This window comes from Schistocerca cancellata, chromosome 5, assembly GCF_023864275.1.
Source record: "Schistocerca cancellata isolate TAMUIC-IGC-003103 chromosome 5, iqSchCanc2.1, whole genome shotgun sequence".
Lineage (NCBI taxonomy): Eukaryota > Metazoa > Arthropoda > Insecta > Orthoptera > Acrididae > Schistocerca > Schistocerca cancellata.
Window position 1 is genome coordinate 493,698,562 of NC_064630.1, and position 25,913 is coordinate 493,724,474.

Here is a 25,913-nt window from a genome sequence, read left to right on the forward strand (position 1 = left end):
TCAGTCTCTATCAATGATGAACCAGTTGGTAACAATAGTGAAACCAAATTCTTAGGACTTTGGCTGCAGAGTAACATCAGATGGAATAAGCATATTGAATATGTCAATGCAGAACTGAGCAAAACATGTTACCTTCTTTGTTCATTAAAATCATGCTGTAGTGAGGAAACAGTATTCAATGCATATCATGCGTACTTTCATTCTCGTCTTAGATATGGGGTCACCTTCTGGGGAAACTCTAAAACAGCTAATAGCACTTTTAAACTACAAAAAGGGCCATTAGAATCTTGTTTGTGTGCAAGCCTAGAGAGTTTTGTAAACCCCTGTTTAAGAAATCTGGTATTCCTCCATTACCATGTGTGTACATTATGGAAAACCTTTTGTTCTTTAAATTAAATGTAATGGGCAAGGACTGGAGACTACAAAAAAAACTGTGATATACATGATCACTTTACCAGACAAAACATAAACTTACATATGACTCAAATCAGCACAGCACTGTGCCAAAAAGGTACTTTTCACATGGGAGTTAAGCTTTAGAACAATCTTCCGGAAAACATAAAAGCTATCACTGAGGTCAATACATTTGAAGAATATTTAAATTTATGAAATTTGTTATATAAATACTTATGTGTAAAGTGTATTATTGTAACCTTAAATATGTATGCCTTGAAATGACTTTCAGCCTGTATATTTATAACTTGACTTGTCTAATGTCTTACGCATAACCTGCTATGTAGACAACAGGACCAATAAAAAATACAGTACAATACTTATCCAGTCACCCTTACAGAAAATATAATCTGGATCTTCACTAACGATATATTGTGTATCTTAAGTTATAATGTTCATGGTGTTCAACTGTGTAACCTTCCCTAACACAAAAACAATCATTTAACATTTACCTGCTCAGAAATCTTGCAGTATTGCCAGTTACTTGTAAAGTGGTCTTAAATGTTCAAAATTAGGATTTTCTTACCTGGTACATGCAGTGTTTTGCTATGCACTACTACTTTTTGTAGTATACTAAGTCCAGACAACAAAACCATCTCTTTCATGACTAACAGTGAATGGTATTTTCCATCATAAGTCATCAGACTAACTTCTTGAGGACACAAATTACACAACTACATTTTAGAAGGTAGCACTATCTGTACTAGTTAGACTTTCATGAATACAAAGCTGCTCAAAGTTAAATATTTTTACATATGTAACCTTGTTCTTCCTGTATGAGGAACTTGTACTTAATATAGATATGAATCTTGTACAAGAATCATGCACAACTGTTGCACTATTCACAGTGTTAAAATAATTATATTTTTTGGCAGTAGATGACAACACTGCACACAATATTTTATTTATATTAATCTATAAAAATTTTCCACTGATGAAATAACATTGATGCAAGGATAATGCAGTGCCACTGAGAGAACTGTGAATGTCTTCTGAGTTATATCTAAGATCTAATCTAACTAGTGTGTGATTTATTTCTTGTTAAACAAATGCTACAAATTTACTATAGTTGTTGAATGAAAAACTAAATGTTGTTTGGTACAGAATGATTTCTAATACATTTTTGAAATTTAGTGTCTGAGCGTTATTACATACCGATATCCACAATACTTCACAAGTTGAGGCCAGTTTTCCAGGTATTCCTTACATGCGTGGACAACATAGAGTTTATGCAGCTCCCGAAAAACAGTACCCCTGAAACAAAAAGTTATTTATTTTCTACAAACGTTACAGATATATAAATATACTTATTAAAAAGAAATTGATATGACAGGTCACATAACAATTTCAGAAATACAAAAGTTAATATATTAAGAAAAAATTATGCCTTGAATATAACAATATTTTTATGACTGTGTGTGAGCAGCTTTTTTATCTGTTTGTAAGAATAATGAAGACATTTGATTAAACTGACGCTGTGTGACCCTAATTTATAAAGTGACAATTTATGGCTTATCAAACTGAAAGCTTTGCTTAGAGCAGTTCACAAACTGAAAAGAATTTTACATGACTTAGTTCAAAGGCAAGTTTGTATATTTAAAAACATGCACATATGATGGAATTTTTCAACCTACCTTCACATGTAAAAGATTCAAAAACAGTACCACAATTATCTGCAGAGGAAGTCAATTTATTCATTAAAGGAAAAATTGAGGAAATATAATCACTACCACTGATTCAGTTTTAAGTGGTTTACTGAGGACAGACTAACAAATTAAAAGTCTGTCTGCACTTCCATATACAAAATAATAACAGACAAAAACATGTGGGAACAAGAATTATCAAATAACAAAGAGCATTTTTGAAACTTAATTTATTGGCAGTCATATTTAATACAATCTTAAATAGATCTCACAAGTCTCTAAAGACAAACAGCAAAAAATCATGCAAGCCATTTTTAAAGAATTTAGTACATTATCCTAATCCTCCTCAGCTGCTCCAGAAACAGGTTTAATGTGCTATTTCATCCCTTGATACCGAGAAAGCAGCTGATGGTGACCAAGTAAGAAACCAGTATTCCTCTTATCACCAAGAGTTATCCAGGCCTTAAAAAAATCCATGACATCTTGTAACGTCATCAGATGAGCAATATCCTACACAAAATCTGACCTTCATTCCCAAAAGTAGTATTCTATCACCTACCTTGCATATGCAAAGTTCTAAACCATCCCTTTGCCAGCACCAATTTCAATAAAACACCTCACACACCATTAATCTATGCACTCATGTGTACGCCTTGTCCTTTTTAGTTTCCCATCACCTCCTACAGCCACCCATTCACAGGCATTTTCTTCAGTCAAATATAAGATCACATGTAAAATCAGCAATGTCATATACCAGCTGTGCTGTAATTACTGTACAGCATCCTATTCAGGTATGGTAACCGACCAGCTGTGTTGATAATCTGGTTGCTGGCTGTATCTACATCAAGTTCATTGGAGAGGATATGTTCCATTGTAACAGATACTAGGGCCTATTCCCTGTTCCATTCATGTATGAAGTGCAGGAAGAATGACTTGTTAAATGCCTCTGTGCATACTGTAATTAATCTAATTTTATTTTTCTGATTCCTGTAGGAACAATACTTAGGGGTGGTAGCATATCTCTAGTTCCACCAGTTTAAGTTGCTACTAGAAACTTTCTAAATAATATTTCATGAGACAATTTGCATCTATCTTCAAGCATCTGCCAATTCAGTTCTTTCAGCATCTTTATGACACTTTCCCATACGTCAAGATTAGATAGGTGTACTTTTTGTTCCAATTGATCCATAGTGAGGAGACCCTCTGGGATGTGGACTGTGCCAGGAAACAAGAATATGCAATAAATATTTGCAAAATAAGAACAGATATTCTAATATACCTTCCACAGATACCAAACGCAATTGCCCTTGTTAATGTGAAATTGGTCAAAAAAGACAAGCATATTTACATTTAAAAGGATATAAAACTTGTCACCAAATATTAAATTTCAGTACCATCAGGTGCGTATGATAATTGTTAGGCTATTGTAGCCATGCATCATCAAATAAAAAAATAAAATAATAATATTTTACAGCACTTGTTTACAAAACTCACACTACTACACAAAACCTGTGCAGAAGTCAGATTATATTTAATACTCACATTATGTGATATTATTAACAACATATGTGCATCAGTCGGTTTTGCTAAGAAATTCATCAATGGATTACAAGGAGTTGGCCACCAATAAAGCCTTTAGACATTTCTCAAACTGAACTTAATTATTAGTTAAACTTTCATGGGTGCTGGCATGTTATTGAAAACATGTATTGCTGAACAGTGGATCCTTTGTGAACCAAAGTAGGTGACTTTAAATCTTCATGAAAGTTATTATTATTCTTAGTATTGATTCATGAACTGAGCTGGAGAGAGAGACTTTTAAAAGGCAAATTTCATTAAGGTGTAAATATATTGGGAATGAGAAGTCACCATCCCCAGTTCCTTAAACATCCCACTGCATGGCATTCTTGAGTTCACAGCAGATATAATTTGTACTGCATGTTTTTGGGTTCAGAAAACTCTAGCTTAGTTTGATGAGGTACCCCTGAAAATAATCCTGTATGCCATTTTGGACTGAACGTAAGCATAGTATGCTAGCCTTTTATTTTTATATCACCTATGTCTGGAAACATTCACATAGTGAATAGAGATTTATTTAGATGATTTAGCAGTTCTGTGAGATGCTCCTCCCACTTAAATGTATTATCAAGCTGTATTACTAAGAATTTCACTCTGTCAACTTTTTCTATCTGTTTGTCATCATATTTTAGGCATACACTGGCAGGAAACATTTTACAAGTTCTGAAGTGCATATAGTATGTTTTTTCAAGGATTAGTGGCAGAGAATTGGCTAGGAACCATTTATTGATATACATGAAAATTTCATTAGTTGACCTCTCTATGTCTATACCAGATTTAATATTTATTGCAATGTTTGTACCATCTACAAACAAAACAAACATGACATATAGTAATGTTACTGATGAAAGGTGCCTGAAAAAGTAAGAGTCCTAAGATGGAACCTTGGAGGACACCACATGTTATTGTTTCCCAGATGAATGATGCCTGATAGCTTAATACATGACTCTTTCCTGTTGACATCCTTTGTTATCTGTCAGAGGTACAGGCTTTGAACCATTTTGCAGCATTTACTGTTACACTGTAATATTCTAATTTATTTGAATGAATATTGTGATCTGCACAGCGAAATGCCTTTGATATCTCTCACAAGATACCAGTAGCCTGTAATTTATGTCTAATGAGTTAAGGTCCGGCAGAAAAACCTCCCCTTTAAGGAAAGCTAATAAAAACAAAACCAAATAAGGTAGAACAATTTTATTTATACTAAATAAAAGTACATATTATGCCATTTTAGAAAATACTCTTATGGTCTTACTTTTTAAATAAAACATCCCTTAAATGGCTTCCTGCACTGTCGACACACTGATTGAGTCTTTCCCTGAAGTTATTCATTACTCTTTGAGTTATTTCAGGTGGAATAGCTTCAACCTCTTGTGTAATTGCTTCTTTCAGGGCTCGTAAAGATTGTGGACGTTGTTCATAAACTTTTGCTTTTAAATAGCCCCAAAGAAAGAAATCACAGGGCGTTAAGTCCGGCGATCATGGTGGCCAGCCAATGTCTCCACGCAACGAGATCACATGTCCAGGAAACATTTCCTTCACCAATGCCAGTGACTGCCGCGCTGTGTGGGCTGTAGCACCATCTTGCTGGAACCACACGTTCTCTATTTCACCAAAAAGCTCCCTTAGTTGCAGTTGGAGAAAGTCGCGGAGCATGGCACAATAGCGTTCACTGTTGGCGGTTAAATTCCTGTCATTTTCTTCGAAAAAGTAAGGACCGATCACTCCGGAATTGTAAACAGCACACCATACTGTTACTTTAGGGCTATGAAGTGGTCGTTGATGAAGTTCTTGGGGATTGTGTTCACACCAGTACCTGCAATTTTGGCTGTTCACTGTTCCGGCAAGGTGAAAGTGTGCTTCATCAGAAAAAATCACAATATCGTTGGGACGAATGTTCCGAAGAAGGTCTTGGCACAAACTTACACGGACACCACAGTCTCGTTAACTCAGTTCCTGTGTAGTTACAAGTTTGTAAGCATGCATTTTAAGATCTCAATGCAAGATTCTTCTCACACTTCGATCAGATATCCGTAATGCTGCCGCATGCTTTTTAACGGATCGTCGAGGAGATTGTTGAACTGAAGCTCTAACTGCATCAACATTTCTGGGGCCTGTTGCAGTCCGTGGTCGTCCAGGTGGTTTCCTTTTTAATGTGGAACCTGTCTCACGAAAGTTAGCAACCCAAGAATAAATTGTTTTCTTATCGGGAACAGGGTCCCGTCGTCCGAGCGCAAAGCGAACGCGAAAAGCACGTTGAGTATTAATAGGCGATTCGCCATTTTGAATAAAATCTTCCACTACGAAGGCACGATGTTCACCAGACCACGCCATGGCGTACACTGAAAACGGCACGTAGGCAGCTACTTAACGACGCGCCCCCCACCACTCTGCTCCTTCTACTGTCCGCTGCACGTTACTTTGTAATCGGGGAGTTTTTTATGCCGGACCCTGTACATTCTCACTGTATGTGTAGATAGCACTCTCCATATTACAGTCCGAATTGTGACCTGGATAATATTGTATTGTGGTCAGATGGTTAAGAAGACAACTGTATATTATCTTTGCTAAAATTTTTGAGAATATGGGCAAAAGTGAAATTGGATAGAAGTTTTATGGTATTTCTTTATCTCCTTTCTTATAAAAAGGCTTAACTTCAGCATATTTCAACCGTTTAGGAAATATTCCGCTGCTGAAAGACTGGTTACACATATACAGTGTATTATAAAAAAAGTGACAGACCAGAACACAAATACAATACAAATGGACACATTGGATTTCAAGGAGAAATACTTATTCTTGCTGACAGTCACGGATGAAAAATAGCAGAAATGTTGAAAGAACTACAAGCTAATGCAACAGGTGTAGTTAAGCTGGGTGCTCCAATGAATGAAGTCACACAGGACTGCAAAACACTAACAGGCCCATTAACTAAAAAGGATGTTGTTTTAATATTTGGTGGTGCAAAAGATGTCTACCAAAACAAGGCCAGAGAAGCCATCAGATCTGCTAGAAGGGCCCTGAATAATTTAAAAAATCTAAATGTAGTGTCATCAAGCATACCACTCAGAAAACATCTAGTTCCAAGTTCATGTGTAAACAACAAAATTGAAGTCATGAACAGAAAACTGGAAAAGATTACCAAAGCCTTCCCAAATACATTGTTTTTAAAACTTTATGGCTTAGAAAGAGTGCATTATACCGGACATGGTATGCATTTCAGTAATATGGGAAAGCAATATGTCTGTACACAAATAAAAAAGCTCACCTGGAAATTTATTAACAAAAAAGATGATGATCCTATTATATTACAAATAGAAGCAGAAGACCCGTCACAGTACTCTAATATGTGTGTAGATACAAAGGTAACAACCACGGCACCTTCTCTAACTATGAAAGCTGTGCCTAAAGGACCAGTCCAACAGCTTGAAGAACCAATGTGATAACAAATGCAGTACAGCTCACTCCTGCTGGAACAAGCATACAGAAGTCTGAAAGCAAGTTCAATAATTCAGGGACACACTCCACTATTCCAAGTAGTTGCAAGAATAATGGAAAAACAAGATCAGTGCAGCCTACAGTGACAACTAACGCACCGAAGAATGGAAAAATGAGCTTAAGAGCAAAACGACCTTCAGGAATGAACCAGGATTTTTTTTTACCCCAAAACAGGAAAAGTTGCAGTATAGAACTTTCAACAAATGTGCAGACAACCAACTTCTCTATGACCAGTTTGATAAAACAAACTGTAAGTGTAACTAAATCTAGGCTCCCATCAAATTATTTTCAAGTTATGAATCTAAATATTCAGTCTCTACGAAATAAATACCTTGAACAAGAAGTTGCTTTAGATGAGTTTAACATTGAGTGCTTGTGTCTTTCGGAGCATTGGTGTAGGGAATATGAATTAAACAACATCATTATACACCCTTTTAGACTAGCTAGCTCTTACTGTAGGGAAAATGCCAGAAGTGGTGGTATCTGCATTTATACAAAAGAAGGGATAAAATTCAAAAGGACATGTGATATTGAAAAGTTAAGAGTAGAAAAGCATTTTGAAGCAGCTGCTATTGAGTTGTATGGTAAGCAAAGGAAAATGATAGTAATGATTGTGTACATGTCACCATGTGGAGATGTAGATAAATTTTTTTCAAAGCTAGAAATTATGTTAAACATTGGGTACAATGAAAAAGCTACTGAGCTTCTTTGTGGGGATTTTAAAATAAATCTTACGTGCAATAATATGGTTAAAGATAAATTTCTGAATATTTTACAGAGTTTTAACATGTTACCCCATGTAATAGGTCCTACCCGAATAACACACACATCACAATCCCTCATAGATAATATATTCTCAAACATAGATTCCAATAAAGTGGAAGTAAATAACACTGACCTTGGTTTATCTGATCACAATGCTCTTGTGCTTACCGTTCCCCCAATGCATGTGAAAAAATCATCTTGCCACACTTATAGAAGAATTTTTTCTAAAGAAAACTGCACATATTTTTTTAACTGTTTAACCAATGAAAGCTGGACAGATGTGAGATCAGAATCAAGTGCAAATAATGTATATAATACCTTTTCTTCTATATTTATGTTACAATTTGAAATGTGTTTCCCTAAGAAGTTAGTGAGGTCCAAGTCTTCAGAACAAAAAGCACACAAATGTTGGATAATTACAGGCATTAGGATTTCCAGTGTAACAATGGAAAGACTGAGCCAAGAAATTAAAACTTGCTCAGATCCACAGTTTGTAGAATATGTAAAAAAATACTGAAAAATATACCAAATGGCAATAGCAAAGGCAAAGTTGCTATATAATGACAATTTAATAAGTAACTCAGACAACAAACTACAAACTATATAGGACATTGTGAGGAATGAAACTACAACCTGGGGAGAAGAGGGAGAAATAATACTCAAAAGCGGTGAAAATTGCAATATAGAAAAGAAGGAAGTGGCAAACTATATTAATAACTATTTTTTAAAATGTACCACATTCACTAAACTTAAACTCCACAAAACAAAAAATAATACATACTCCAAGGGTCGCCTGCAGCATGAATATTCCTTCAACAAATGAACAGGAAGTAATTAGAGTGATTAGAAGCTTAAAACAAAAAATGGCAGCAGGTGTTGATCAAGTACCAGTTTCAATCATAATAAGGACTGTAGTGCAGATTGCAAAACCTTTAGCACATATTGCAAATTTATCCTTTAGTGACGGTGTGTTTCCTCAGCGACTGAAGATCTCAAAAGTGAGGCCACTATTTAAAAATGGAGACAGTCATAAAATAGAAAACTACCATCCTATATCACTTCTTCCTGCTTCCTCCAAAATATTAGAGAAACTGATGAAATTGAGAGTCACTAGTTACCTAGACAATAATAAACTTTGGAATAGTAATCAACATGGTTTTCGTGCAAAACGAAGCACAGAAACTGCAGTCATAGACTACACCCAAGAAATAATTAAAAATTTGGAGAAAAACAAAAGTATAGTAGGAATCAATTTAGATCTATCTAAAGCTTTCGATACAGTCTGCCATGAAAACCTCCTTGATAAGATGGAACCAGTAGGTATTAGAGGAAGAGTTAAGATGTGGATTGAGTCATATCTCAAAAACAGATCTCAGATTGTTGAGCTCACCACTGTAAATTCAAATGAAAAAATAAGGTTAGTTTCAGAAGCAAAAGAAGTTCCTTTAGGACTACCCCAGGGCAGCATCTTAGAGCCACTACTCTTTCTCTTATATGTCAATGATTTACAGTTACAATATGATACAGCCAAAATTGTACTATATGCAGATGACACCAATCTGATAGTGAGCGACTTTAAAAACTCATTTCAGTCAACTACTGACAAAATCCTAAAAGTATTGAGACTTGTTTCAGTGCAAATAAACTTACATTCAATGCAAAGAAAACAAATTACATACAGTTTGGTAAAATGATTCAGGATGAAAACATTAATCTAGAACTGGATGGTAGACTAATAGAGAGAGTGCATTTTGCACAAGTATTAGGAACACATATAGATGAAGCTATGAATTGGAAATGCCATGTAAAATTTCTTACGCACAGACTTAACTCAGCCTGCTTTGCACTGAGAGTTATTGCAAATGTTTCCACTTTAGAAGGCATCAGAATGGCATACTTTGGATACTTTCATTCTGTTGCCTCATTTGGAATAGTGTTCTGGGCCAGCTCAAAATCTAATTTGAAAGACATTTTTATTTTACAAAAATGGGCTGTTCGAATAATTACCCACACTCTGACACAAGCTCACTGCAGACCTCTTTTCAAAAAGTTAGGAATATCTACTCTGCCATCCATCTATATACTTAAATGTGTACTCTTAACCAAAGCAAATGTAAGCAATATACTCTCAATGATATGTGCTCTTCTTCACCTCTGGTTCTACCAATCTCTTCGTTCACTATATCCAGTGTTATATTCATTTTGTAATTTGATGTGGCTATTCATTTCGGATATTGTGTTTGCTTTGATGTATACATTACTATCTTTAATATTTTGCACTATGTTTTGTAATTATCTATAGCATCTACATCAGAAATATTTTTGACTATAGACATAGTTTCCTTAGTGTCTTACAGGATATCATTATTCCTTGATTAATCCATGACTTTTTTTTATTGGCTTTGGTCTAATCTGGGTTAGTTTTTGGCAGAAAATGGTTTTTAAATAAGTTAAGGACGTTATTAATAAAAGTGTTGTGTGTCTCATTCACGCTGTGAGCATTGTACGCATCACTCCAACTCACATGTTTGAGGAGTTTCCCAAAACAATCAATTTTTGGCTTACTGACTTGAACTCAGATTTAGTAGCTTTCATATACTGATCAGTATTTACATTTAGCAAAGAGAATTATATGACATGGTCTGAGAGGCTACTTATTATTGGTTTTGTAATATAATTTTGTGCATTAGACATTTCTATAAAGATATTATCAATTGCTGTCTTTGAGCTCTTAGCTATTCTAGATGGAAAGTTAACAATACGAATTAAGTTGAATGAGAGTGCTACTGACTGCAATAAGTTCTTATTGGAAGAGTTTTCAAGAAAGTCTACATTAAAATCACCAGCAATCACAAATTCTTTCCTCTTTGTTGTTAAATATGCCAATAGAGCTTCAGAGTTATTAATGAACAGATTAATATTACCTGCTGGTACTCGGTATACACTTACTGTTATGAACAATTTATTATGAAATTGTACTTCTGTTGCACCTGCTTCCATATGCTGTTCTGGGCAAAATTTATGAATGTCATGTTATTAAATTTATGACAACTCCTGATGAATGTGGCAACTCCTCCATCCTCCATTTCTGCCCTCAAAAGTGAGAAGCTAACACAAATTCTGCAACACTTAATACATCTGTACCAGTGGTGGCATGATGTTCAGAGAGGCAGATTATGTCAACTAGGTTGGATGACCAATTCATCAATGCAGATAAGTAGTACATTAATTTTACTTCTTAGCCCTTAAACATTTTCATGAAAGACATTTCACTTTGATTGAGATCTGGGTGGAAATTAAATTTCTGCTGACTGATGAAAATTCTTGGCCAACAGCTGTGATTGCCAATCGAGTGTGCCAGAATTATGCTGTCTAGTTTCTTTCTCAAACTGAAGGTTTGTTCCAATCCTTAACCCTCTTAGAACTTGACTTCTTTCTATCCCACCTGTCCTGAAATGGTGTTGCTCCAGCACCTGTAACCACTGGAATCTTACCACTCATGACAGTGCCTCCCCTCCTTAAATTTCCTGCTATTGGCCCAGCCAGTTTACCCTTCCTTTTTCTGTTGATGTGTAGGGTATGCCTAATATAATCCCTTCTACTGAGAGAATCAACAGGAACAACACCAGTATGTGATCCTGCACCCAATCCAAGCAGCCGCTATATGGTGATGACGCTCAGGACTCCAGAGAGTACCAAATCACAAGTGATAAGCCATGCTTGAAATACTCATAGCACAGTAGCTGTCTGGGTTAGCAATAAGAACTGTACTGATGTCCACCATGAGCCACAGCTGTCAACCCATGGACATCACAAGTGTGGATAACAATTGGTCGCTGCTTCATTAAGTGTCAGAGCATCGCCCTAACAGGGGACATTGAATGGATACAAAGCAGAGCAGCACAAGTTTGTTTGAGTTGGTAGCCCTGGGCCAAGCAAGATGCGCAAGTTTTGTGCTCTCGTACAGATTAGTGATGTAGACTGAAATAAAATTTAGTTTAATACTTATAATTAACTAAATAAGTATATTAGTGTGGTTTTCAAGCTTACCTTTAAAGGTTTGACTTTTCTTTGCATATTATTCCAGAAAATGTGAAAAGATCATAAAGCAGGGTTACAGTCATATTTTTGTTTATATTTTAGTTTGGCACAGTAAACATAAAGATGGACAGTTCTCTTCAATCGTGTACAGTCTCCAACTACCACCAAGTCTACAAGCTGCAATGTTCATCTGTCGTCTCCAAGACTTAGGCTCTGTAGGCATCATAGGCCAGCTCTGGGTTCTCGGAGGCATCACTCAGAGGCACTGTAACAGGACTTTAATATTTTAGAGGACTTTTAATAACTTCAAATGTCTAATTGTGCTGGGAAATTCACAAGAGGCAGCATGATTTAAATTGAGCATTTCTTCATATCTAATAAATATCATTTTATTACAAATCATTGGGAATCTTTCTGATTGAATATAACCTATGCAATCCTCCTGTATCCCCTACACATTCCAACTACAAATTAACTCTCCTGACAGGAGACTCATGGCATCTCAGAACAGACGCAAACTCCACACTGGGAAGTTTAATGTTGATGCAATCTTTACCAGGTCACACTCTATAGTGTATCTAGGATCTCTGTCAGTACTGTTGCCCAGCCCACCTGCAATAATCATGATGCCTTTCTTTGTAATATCTTTACAGTGTGAACCTCAATTCTTTGTCACATGACCCAGACCAGCACTAGGTTTACAAAATTGGTGACCTGTTATGCTGATCCTAATTCATCCTGCAGAAGTTGGCCTACACCTGTGGCATGAGAGCTACCTTATAATAAAACTTTTTTTTCCTCTTTGCTGACTCACCTACATTCTTACTCAATTTTCTATTGAAAGTTTGTTGTGTCCTGCTTACACCTACTCTGCCTGAAGCTCACCAGTTTCTAGCTGAAGCAAGAGATCAAACTTATTTTTTACATTCTGATGATGTTCTAAGCCTGTTTCTTTTGTTACCTGTTGCCAATTCCCACTTCTCTGTACCCTTCTTTCTCCTTAACCTATCCAGATCTTTCCTAGCCTGATCTAACTCAGCCTGAAGGGCAGCAATTTCCTCCTCCTCTTCTACCATCTTCCTACCTTTACTACATTTCCTACAGAACCACTGATGAGTCTGATTCACTTCCCCAATTCCCACAACACTACAGTCGCCCCGATGGGAAAGACTGCTGTATCTATCACACCAAACTCCAGAGCCAACAATTCGACACCAAGTCAGGCACTTTTCACTCATAGTAAAAATAATACTTTAGGGAAAAATCTCAATTTAATTACCAACAAACAAGAAAACATATTTACAAAAATAGGCCCACTCACAACGCTACTACATGCAAAGTTTCTAGACCCAGCAAATTCAAATTTATGCTGCACTCTGCAAATAGGAATGAAAACAATGAAGGGATACACCATACTTAACTTGCTGGAAAGAAAAAAGGCCAATTAAATGAGATTCTGTACGTTTACTGTGCCAAACCAAAATATAAACAAAAATATGAGTATAACCCTACTTTATGATCTTTTCACATTTTCTGGAATAATATGCAAAGAAAAGTCAAACCTTTAAAGGTAAGCTTGAAAAACACACTAATATACTTATTTAGTTAATTATACGTATTAAACTAAATTTTATTTCAGTCTACATCACTAATCTGTACGAGAGCACAAAACTTGCACATCTTGCTTGGCCCAGGGATACCAACTCAAACAAACTTGTGCTGCTCTGCTTTGTATCCATTCAATGTCCCCTGTTAGTCCTATTTGATATGGGTCCAATACATTTGATCAATATTCTAGAAAGGGTCACACGATCATTTTGTATGCAATCTTCTTTGTACCCTGATTGCATTTCACTAGTATTCTGCCAATGAATTGCAATCTGCCACCCGCTTAAGCTATGACTCAAGTAAGGTGATTGTTCCATTTCATAGCTCAAGTATTTGTATGAGTTGATTTATTCCAGCTGTGACTCATTGATACTGTAGTCATAAGATACCATGTTTTTTTTATTTTGTGAAGTGCACAATCTTACATCTCTAAGCATTTCAAGTGAGTTGCCAGTATTTGCACCACTTTGAAATCATATCAAGTTCTGACTGAATATTTGTGCAGTTTTTCTCAGTCTGTGATTTCATTACAGGTGACTCCATCATGTGCAAAACATCTGCATTTTCTATTAAAATTATCTGCAAGGTCACTAATATAAAGCACAAACAGCAAGGGTCCCAATATACTTACCTGGGGCACACCTGAAGTTACTTCATCTGTTTGATGACTCTGCATCCAAGATAATATGTTGTGTCCTCTCCACAACAAATCCTCAGTTTAGCCACAAATCATGCTTGAGACCCTGTATGAATATACTTTTGATGTTAAGGATATATTTGGTGCTGAGTCAAATGCCTTTTGCAAGTCAAGAAACTGCATTGATCCACATCTTTCAGCATCTCACGTGAGAAAAGTGTCAATTGGGTTTGATGTGATTGATTTTTCTGTATCTGTGCTAGTTGGCATCATTCTGTCTGAGATGATTCATTACATCTGAGCTTAGAATATATTCTAAGATTCTACAACAATTGCTTGTCAAGAATGTTGGGTGGTAGTTTTGTGGATCACCTTTGCCACCCTTCTTGTAGATAGGTGACCTACACTTTCTTTCAAACACTGGGCACAGTTTTTTGTTCAAGGTATCTTTGGTATATTATGGGCAAAAGGAAATTTGGTGTAGAATCTGATAGGAATTCCACCAGGCCCTTGAGCTTTGTTCATTTTTGATGATTTCAGCTGTTTCTCAGCATCACTGACACTAGTATATATCTGACTCATCTCTGCTGTAGTACAAGAATTTAATTTGGGCACTACTCCTGGTTTTTCATAAGCAAAGGCAATTTGAAAAAGGAGTTAAGAATTTCTTCTTTTGCTTCGCTGTCCCAAATTTCAGTTCCTGTCTTGTCTTTGAGTGTCTGGACCCTAACTTTTGTGGCACTAGCAGCCTCTATATATGAACATAATTTATTCAGGTTGTGTGAAAGATATTTCAACAATACTCTGCTACAGCAGTCATTGCAATCTGCACAGATTATCCTCTTGACTGTCAAATGCATTTAATTCAGATCCATCTGAAGCGCTGTGCTTTGTTTTACACTTATTAAGCAGTAGTCTGTGTTTCTTTAGAAATTTCTTTATAGTGACTGTATACCATGGATGGTCTCTCCCATCATGAACTGTTCTGCTAAGTACGTATGTGTCCAGTGTATGGTCAACTACTCTTTTAAACTTGAGCCGTAATTCATCGACATGCTCCTGCCCTGAGCCAAAAATCTCAGATTCCTAATTGAGTGTGACACTACTATCTCTTTACCTAGTTTACCGAATGTATGAATCTTACCACTTGTTTTAATTGGCATTTGTACTTAGTTAGTCATTGTTGCTACAGCTGCCTCATGATCACTGATACCAGTTTCAATGTGAACATCCTTGAAGAGATCATTTTTATTTGTCAGTGTTAGATCTAATAAATTTTCATCTTGAGTGGCATTCTGAACTATTTGTTCTAGGTATTTTACAGAGAAGACATTTTGTAATGTTTCGCAGGATGTCTTATCACTTCACTAATAAAACTGTAACTATTGCAGTTGATTGTTGGATCATTAAAGTCTGATGACAGCATGATTGGGGAGCTTACATACTAGCTTAATCAGTAGTTCTGCAATCAGACTGACTAGGTCACAATGACAGATGACAAACATCAGGCAAAGAATGACTTTGTTTCTCAAAGATGTGTTTCAGAATCTGTCCATCATAAGATATCCAAGATGACTGCTGCGCGTGGATATGACAATCCAAGTTGTGTGTGAAACATATGTTTGCATTCATAGTCTGCGAGTGTTTATTTTACATACAACTTGAAATGCCATATCTACCTGCAGAAACTGCTCCCAGATATCTGATGATGGATAAATTCTGAAATATATCAAATCAGCAATAAAGGCATTCCTTGCCTGGTGTTTGACTTTTACCATTGCAACCCAGCCAGCCTGAATGCAGAACTACTGAACACTATAATAATGGTTGCCTGCCTCCTACATGACTTCATGTCGCATTTATATAAAGTACTGGTGAAATGATGATATTGGTTACATCAGGGGATTGGTCTGGTGCTCAATAGAAGGATCCAGTTATAATTTCACACAAACCCCTGAGTCTTTCACAAACAAACTTGCTTGTAGCTTCAATTTCTATATCGGTGTGTCTCAATGTATGTCTACTGTGATAATTATGCCACCTCCATTTCCTATTCACCTTTCCTTCTGATAAATGCTTAAACTTTCCCCAAAACTCTCACTGCTGTCAATGTTGGATTTCAACCAGCTTTCTGTGCCTAGTATTATGTGAGCTTCACTGCTTTTTATGTGCTTGAAACTCTGGCTCTTTGTTGTAAATGCTTTAGCAGTTAATCACTAGGATTTTAATCCTCGCACTTGTGAGGGGAATTTCCTTGGACCTCATATTGATACTTCTGGGTCTCCTACAGCTGTTATTATCAGGACTGGGTAAAAATCTAATCTAAAAAGCCCTTATGTGCACCCCACACAGAGTCAGCTGCCTAGGTAGCAGCCTCTGACTGTAATGGTTACCTGATCCATTTAGCTTTCAGCCTTATGGCACAAGTGCAGGAAGTAACAGCTAGATTGTCACATAACCTTCAAAGCATCTGGTTCAAGCCTTTCACTTGGCTCCAGACAAGGGGACCACAATATGTTCTAGAGACAAGACTGTAGATTGTGAACTTTATTGAAACTGCATGAGCAAGGCTGATATGCTCAACCTTCTGTGCCAGTCAGTGGAATGATCCAAGTATGACCTTGGAGCCAAGTCAACTGCCATCGTTTGTTCCAGCGTGTGTCACAATCTGCAATTGGTTGCACCCTGTTCTCTCAGATGGTGCCAGAATAGCTGCTGCAACATGTTGAGTGAACCCACCATACACACACATTGAGAGCACATGACGTTCCTCCCCACCTCTTGCTCTCATTTCCCTAAAGGGGTATAATTATTCTCCATACAGTTTAACTGCCAACAATTAATAGACCCTTACCTTTTTGTGTGTGCCTCCCTTGACATGGGACACAGCAGGTTGTAGCAGCCCTTAGCCACACATCCAACCCTAGCAATTCCATATATTCCTAGATTGCTACAGCCATCTGCTAAGACAGCTAGTTTTTTCATCACACACTGACTTCCTCCACAAGCTGTTGATTCTGTCACATGACTAGATTCCTGGATACTATGGTTGCTGGCTACTGATTCAAAGAAAATAGCTTGGGTTCTGGCGAGGCTTCTGCCAACCTAACTTTGCTCAATCTGGCTCTCCTTCTCATGGTGTCAGCATCGGTTCAGTCCTGCAGCCATGTTGTGATGGACACGCCATGTGGCAGCATGCTTGTATTGAGATATTTGCCATTGAGTTTAAAGTTCCTCCTGCACTGTCTTGTCCCCACTCCTGCTAGGGAGCTTGTGAGTAACTGAAAGTTCACACTGCAAAGATTCTGATCAGCATGTCTGATTCAGCAAGTCACCACTGTTAATACACATGTGATAGATGTGGAACCTTATTCTCAATCTTGTTATCAATATTTCCAGTGAGAAATGATTAATCCTGCACATTGTGTCAAGAGAAATGCAGTGTTGTGGTGGTGGATACCCTGGAGTGATGTGGCAACTTTGTGCAGTGACTCCTACTCTTACTACATGCTCCTTTATTTAGCACCATAAAATTTAGCAAGTAACTTTCTCCAAAGACCATTCATTTGTGAGATTAATTCATGTTACCTTTGTGTAGCAATTCACTGTTTAAATAAAAGTATCATTTTTTTAGCCTTATGTAGAACTATTCTTTATACAACACCTATCATGTGACACTCCATTACATTTAAATTAGGCAAGAAAACATTCCCACAATATGAAATGAGCCTCACTGACTTAGTTTCAATATCTGTGGAAGACAGCACCACAAACTTGATGGTTAGGTCCCTGTCACCTTGTACAATGGCCCTTGCCGTACCATTGACACACCACTAACAATCAGGTGAATGAGTAGTGATAGATTCCATATTTCCTGATGACAAGACAGCATCAACAGGAGAGGATAGTACTTAAGATACCTTTAGTACCTCTGATACATGACTCTCAGGAGATATCCCAACACACCTATTAGCAGCATCTTCCAATCACTTGATGATGGTCAGAGCCACCAGCTGCTTACAAATAGCAAGGAACTCGTCCTGCATCTGTGAACGGCATATACAGTGGGGCTGTGCAGCATAACCGATGACACCAATAGCTATTTTGATATCTCAGTCATGTGTGTTCTCTTACCCAACAACTGATGACCTCAGCCGTTTGGTCCCTTAGGAATTCACACACATTTGAACATTTTGAACCTACCCAGTAAATGCTCCTGTGAACTTCACAGATGGGAAGTTTTGTTTCAGAACATCTACTGTTATCAAAATTTCCCTGGAATAAATTCCTGCTTGTCTCCATCCCCAGGGTATCTCTCTTCACTTTCTTCCTTTCATCCTTTCTTACCTGTCATTTTCTAGAAATGTACTCAAATTTTTTCACTTCTGTGTCTCATCTTCCGCTGTTGCAATTTTGTGATTACTGGAGTTTTAATCACAATTTTGTCAGTGTCACTAAGAGCTGCCTTTTCTCCTCTCTTTTTCCCAATATGTCTCTACCTTTCATTGCACTGCACACTCACTTTCCCCAGTTCTCTCCTCTTTCATCACAACTGTCAACCTAAGCAACCACTCATTGCAATCAGCACAATTTTAGCCAAGTAAATCAATACTTCACTTGACAGTAAATAAATAAAGATATAGAAATTTCACTCAGTACAGTTCTAGCCAAGTAAATCAATATTTTACAGTAAATAAATAAAAATATAGAAGTTTCATTCAGTATAAACTCACATATCTTGCAAAGGAAAAGGAAACTGGGTATCTTCCTAGCCTGATATTCCAGGCACATCATCTTTTAATGTCCTTGTTGATACAGTAGGCCTACTGGCAAAACCCAATAATTCACATCATCCTCCCTGCCTCCCAAAACACATCAACGTCACAGCAATGCTTAGTTCATCAACAAAAGCCACATTCCATGGCAGCAATATCATGTGACTGGTGCATAAAGTCTAAACTCTACCTTTTTATTCACCTCTTCAGTGTATTTCTCAACATCCATTTCACTAAGTAATTAGTATGGAATTTCTCAGATGTTTCACATTGAAAATAAAAATAAATCTCTACTACAGTTAACAATCTTCAAGCAAATTGTGAACAAATGAATAACAATGGTGAAAATAGATATGAAATACGTGCACACATTTGGTAAATAGCTAATACAAACAGATAAAACACACACAACTGGTGCAATTTATACAAAGATTACAGTGTTTAATAACTTGTCACTCTGCAGGTAACGACACATTGACATCACAATTCACATCAGATGGTGGTGTACATTATCGCCAAAATGATCATATGCTGCTGAAGTTAGTTCTGGTCTTGGGTCAATGCAAGGTCTTTTATTGCTTGGTGCATTATATGTGAGATCTATCTATAATTCATTGTTTAATTTATGAAAAGCAAACCTCTATCAGCAGATTCTCAAATCCACAAGTTCCATAGACACACTTATGGTTGTTGGTTTGTTCAAGGTTGCAGGCCATGGCAATTTTTAAATTTATAGGTAACAAATAAAAAGTTTGTTTAGTGTTTCCTTGTATTCTTTGGTACAAAAATAAAGACAATTTGCTCCACTTTCAACTGGCATAGTCAGTATTGCCACCTTACTATTTATTCAAACAGAAAAATCAAATCTGTGTCATACCTATATCAACACTCTCCATAACTGTCCACATCAGTCCTCACTGAATTGAGGCAGCTGATTTTATTCTGGTGGCTTTTGATGTGTTTCCTATGCCATCAAACAAGCCTCATCTCATGATTACTCTATATCTCATAAATCAAATGAATATTTTACATTTTCCATTGACAGTTAAGACTAATTTTCCATATGCTTCAGTGAGTCAAAATGGCACTCAGGGACCCCATATCAAAACTACACAGAATCTGACTCACATTCATCTACATAAAAATATTGTGTTTTAATCACAGATTACAAATCTGGACTTGGATACTTCCAGGGAAAAGTATCTCATAACTTATCAGTACATCTGTATCAGGTTTAATTTGTATTTGGATGAAATAAATTACCTGTATCAAGGTATTTTAATTTTGTGCATTGATTGTGTTACACCAGTTGCAGCAGAATGCTTTTCATAGAAACTGTCAAAAAGTAAGCTGAGCAGTGTTGTCATTGCAGGGTCAGTTATGGCACCTATCCCCACAAAATTTATTTTGTCGCTGTGAATAATTCATGGTTCTGACTTCCAATACATGTTAGTAAAGCTGGAGATAATTTCTAAAAGAGAAGCCAAACTTAACCACTTGAAGAAACCTGGTAAAACTAAAGTTTTAGAAATTCTGATGGAATGTTATCTATCCCTTTGTACTTATTTGATCTTAAGTCTTCAGAAGCTCTTTTAAATTCTGATTGTAATATTGGATCCCCTGTCTCTTCCCTATTGAGTCTACCACATCAGACAAGTCTTCCCCCTCATAGAGTCCTTCAGTGTAGTCTTTCCACCTATCTACTCTCTCCTTTGCATTTAACAGTGGAATTCCCATTCAACTCTTAATTTTATCACCTTTGCTTTTAATTTCGCCAAAAGCTATTTTTACTTTTTTATACCCCGAGTCAGTACTTCCAACAATAATTGATTTTTCGGTATCTTCACATTTTTGATGCAGCCATTTCATCTTAGCTGCCCTGCACTCACTGTTTATTTGTATTTTGTTACACATGGTTTCTTATCAGTTACCTTTTTTGTACCTGTGTTTTTCTTTCCAACTTTGTGATTGCATTTTCTGGAGATGTCCATTCCTCTCCAGCTGTATTGAGTGCTGAGCTATTCCTCATTGCTGTATCTATAGCCTTAGAGAACTACAAGCATACCTCATCATTCCTTAGTACTTCCATATCCTACTTCTTTGCATATTTATTTTCCTGACTAAGCTCTTAAACTTCAGCTTACTCTTCATCATTACTTAATTGTGATCTGAGTCTATATCTGCTTCTGTGTACACCTTATAATCCAGTATCTGATTTTGGAATCTCTGTCTGACCATGATGTAATGTAACTAAAATCTTCCCATATCATCAGGCCTTTTCCAAGTATACCTCCTCCTCTTGTGATTCTTGAACAGCGTATTCGATATTATTAGTTGAAATTTATTACAGAACTCAATTAGTCTTTCTCCTCTCTCATTCCTAGTACCAAGCCCATTTTTTCCCATAACCCTTTCTTCTACTCTTTCCCTCACAACCACATTCCAGTCCCCCATGGCTATTAGATTTTACATACTGAATTACTCATGCAATACCCTATATACTTTCTCTATCTCTTCATCTTCAGATTGCGACATTGGCTTGTATATCCGAACTATTGTTATCGGTGTTGGTTTTGCTGCCACTTCTGATGAGAACAACTCCATCACTGAACTGTTCACAGTAACACACTTTCTCACCTATCTTCTTATTCATAACGAATCCTACTCTTGATATACCAGTTTCTGCTGTTGTTGATGTTACCCTACACTCATCTGATCAGAAATTTTTGTCTTCTTACCATTTCACTTCACTATCCTCACCATATCTAGATCGAGCCTTTACATTTCCATTTTCAGATTTTCTGACTTCCTTATCTCAGCATACAGAACAGGTTCCCAGATATGTGGGTGGCTCAAAGGCATCTTAAGTAATTGAATCCAATAGGCCTACATTGTTGTCTAAGGCAAGTGGTCACCAGGGACATGAGTAGCATCAGTGTCACAGGACCTTACTTGTTCTCTTTATACATAAATGATGTAATGGAAAGGGTGATCGGCAATTTGTGACTGTTTACTAATGACTCTGTAGTATACAGGAGTCATTGAGTGACTATAGAGGGGTACTGGATGACTTAGACAGAATTTCTATTCAGTGTGATGAATGACAGGTTGCTGGGAAAAAAAAAGAGGTAAGTTAATGCAGATAAATAGGAAAAAGAAGCCTGTATTGCTTGAGTATGGTATTAGTGGTGTGCTGCTTCACACAGTCACATTGATTAAATATCAAGGCATAACACTGCAGAGTGATACGAAATGGAATGAGAACATAAGAGCAGTAGTAGGGAAAGGGAATGATTGACTTTTGACTATTGGGAGAGTTTTAGAAAAGTGTAGTCCATCTGTAAAAAGAGATCTTGTGTAGAATACTTGTGCTACCCATTCTTGAGCATTGCTCAAGCGTGTGGGTTATCTACCAGGATGGATTAAAGAAAAACATCAAAATAATTCAGAAACTTGCTACTAGATTTGTTACTGGTAGGTTCTATCAACACAGGAGTGATACAGAGATGCTTCATGAGCTCAAATGGAAACCTTTGGAGGGAAGTTGACATTCTTTTCATGAAACACTGGAGAATAGGCATTCGCATCTGACTGCAGAACAATTCCTCCACTGTTGTCAACGTACATTTCATGTAAGTGACATAAGAGATATTGGGGCTCTTACAGAGGCATATAGACAGCTATTCTTCAATCACTTGATGTGATGGAAAAAGTTTACATTTCAAATACATTTTTACTAATTAATGTTTGTTGTTGACACCAGTGGCAGGTCATAATTACACATTCGCAATTACAGTGACAAAAGACATGGAATAGTGATATGCACATATGCATGTTGCCGTATTATCGCATGCACAAGGTATAAAAGGGCAACACATTGGCAAGCATGAAAGATAAAAGTAAGAGAAATTTTAAACAAAAAAAAGGTAAGACAAATTGTAGTTGATTGTAGTGAGAAATAAACTAGATATAAGTTACATTAAGAACTCGGTCAAATAAAGAAAATAAATAAAACAAAATGTATGCAATGGCCCAGTAGAGCCCAAACCTATCAGTGGCCCACTCTATGTCTTCAAGACAGGGGAGGGGGGTGGGGGTGGGGGGTGGGGATGAAATCTGGCACATACACTGAGATGACAAGGTCATGGAATAACAATAACCACATGTGCAGATGGCAGTAGTATCGTGTATACAACGTGTGAAAAGACAATGCATTGGCAAAGCTGTCATTTGTAGCCAGGTGATTCATGTAAAAAAGTATCTGAAGTTATTAGGCCTGCATGATGGCAATTTAACATACTTTGAACTCGGAATGGTAGTTGGACCAAATGCATGGGACCGCCCATTTCGGAAATCATTAGAAGATTCAATATTCAGTGATCCACAGTGTCAAGAGTGGGTTGAGAATAACAAATTCAGGCTTACCTCTGAGCATGAACAATAAAGTGGCCAACGGCCTTCACCTACCGACCAAGAGTAGCAACATTTACATAGAGTTGGCAGTGCTCACAGACAAGCAACGGTGCTTAAAATAACGTCAGAAATCACTGTAGGATTCATGACAAACATGTTCATTAGGAAATTTAGCTTTAATTGGCTATGGCAGCAGATGACCGATGCAAGTGCTCTTGTTAACAGCACGATATCACCTCAGGTGCATATCCTGAGTTAGTAACTGTATCTGTTGGACGCTAGACAACTGGAAAACCTTGACCTGGTCAGATGAATCCCGATATCAATTGGTAAGAGGTGTTGGTGGTGGCTCCATAATGGTGTGGGGTGTGTTTGCAAGGAATTAACTGGGTCCTCTGGTCCAGCTGAACTGATAATGGTTATGTTTGGCAACTGAGAGACCATTTGCAGCCGTTCATGCACTTGATGTTCCCAAATAACGTTAGAAATTTTGCGGGTGACAATGCACCATGTCAATGGACCATAATTGTTTGTGATTGGTTTGAAGAACATTCTGGACAATTAGAGAAAATGATTTAGCCATCCATATCGCCGAAAATGAATCCCAGCAAACATTTATGGGTCATAATTGAGAGGTCAGTTAATGAACAAAATCTTCCACCAGCACCACTGTTGAAATTATGGGCGACTATAGAGACAGCATGGCTCAATAGCTCTGCAAGGATCTTCCAACGACTTGTTCAGTCCTTGCCGTATCGAGCTACTGCACTACGCCATGCAAAAGGCGGTCTGACACGGTATTAGGAGGTATCCCATGACTTTTGTCACCTCAATGTAATCCATCGTGGCTCGGAATGAGATATAATGATTACAGGTAGTTTTTAGATAACGCTTTTAGGAAAGTTTTGAAGAAATTTATGTATTCTCATCAATAGTGTAAGTATAATTTTCCCAAATTTCCTCCAACTATTGCAACTTGTGTAGGAAATATTCATGGCTGGTCATTCAAGTTGCAACACCAGGAATGACAGCAAACAACAAGAGTTACTTATTGTGCGTATAACGACTGGTAGGAGGATTAAATGATTAAATTTGCCAGTGAATCGAAGGTATATAGGATGCGAAATCTGGTACACAGAACTGCCACCTCTGGTTGAAACAATGTCTCTGACTGGGTTGGGGATCAAGTCGACCTGAGATGACATCTAGGGGTACGTCACACCATGCTGCTTCAACTCTGTGTCAGACTTCATCAGTTATAGTTGGTGGTCTGCAGTCACTTGACACCCTGTCGACATCTCACACCAGATGTTCTTAGTGTGTGAGAGACGTGGACAATGCGCTTGATGGGCCAACAGCCGAACACCGTCAGTATAGAGATATGTCAGGACAGCAAAACATATTTACTTCCATCGTTTTGTAATAGACGGCAGTAGCGGCAAGTGGTGGTGCAGGTGATAGGTCATGTCATACAATAAGCTTAGACGTTTGTAAACATAACGCCATTAAAATATCAGTTGATCTGAGCTTGCATAACAAAGTTATTCTCGATTGAATATGTCAACTTACGAGCCCAATTCTCGTCATCTGTGGGAAATTCTAATTTCCTGCTTTAACATGAAGAAATATGCAGCTGAGACTCATACAATGCTGGGCAAGACCTGTGGCGAAAGAACGTGCAGATAATGATTTCAACACGTCAAGAATGGCGATCTCGATGTCGAAGACTGGCATGGCGGTGGAAGAAAGAAGGTTTACAAAGTTAATGAAACTGATCACAGGAGATCGTTACCGAAGGCAGCTGATGCGTCTGAGCCGAGCACTGAAAGACAAACGGTCCCAATACAGTGATAAACATGGAAAAATGATTTTGCAGCATGACAATCCTCGGCCCAATGTCGCTGAACCTATCAAAACGTACTTGGAAGTGTTGAAACAGGAACTACTACCCCACCCAGCCTACTACCTTTCTTGATCAATGGCAGACGGCCTGTCTGACCAGCACTTCCGGTCAGATGAATAAGTCTAAAATACATGGACCTCCTCAAAAGACGCCTAGTTCCTCCACTGCGGGGTTCGTATGCCTCCCAAAAAAATAGGAGAAAGTAGTGGCCAGCGATCCCCAACAGTTTGAATCATAAATTTTTTTGTAAATTTGTCGCAACAAAGCCTCGAATTTAGAGACACAACGGCGGAAGCAAAGTTGTAGACCTAATTCAGTCCTATGTTATCTTGTTGAAAAATAATGTCGGGATGACCTCGAAGATAAGGCACAGACACGGTCGTTAAAACGACAGAAACGTTAAAGCTGCTGTCCAAATTACGCGATATGTGAACCAAACATGATTGTAGTACGCCGATATAAAAATGACAAATGCAGTTGGTAATATTCGTTCTTCAGAGCTCAATTCATGGATATCTCCATCATGATGCTGTATAACGGAAATTCATTTGAAAAGACAACGTGGTGCCACTCTTATGTCCTGTGTTGCTGTTGTT

At 37.4% G+C, this 25,913-nt stretch overlaps 1 protein-coding gene across 1 annotated transcript in view; it reads right to left on the reverse strand.

Annotated features, from left to right (window-relative positions):
* The window catches only part of LOC126187678 (tryptophan 5-hydroxylase 1), a 245,941-nt gene that overhangs the window by 66,651 nt on the left and 153,377 nt on the right, over positions 1 to 25,913 (reverse strand). Inside the window, exon 7 of the mRNA XM_049928912.1 lies at positions 1,609 to 1,707. Within this exon, the coding sequence (XP_049784869.1) occupies positions 1,609 to 1,707 (99 nt within the window). The remainder of the gene's footprint in view (positions 1 to 1,608; positions 1,708 to 25,913) is intronic.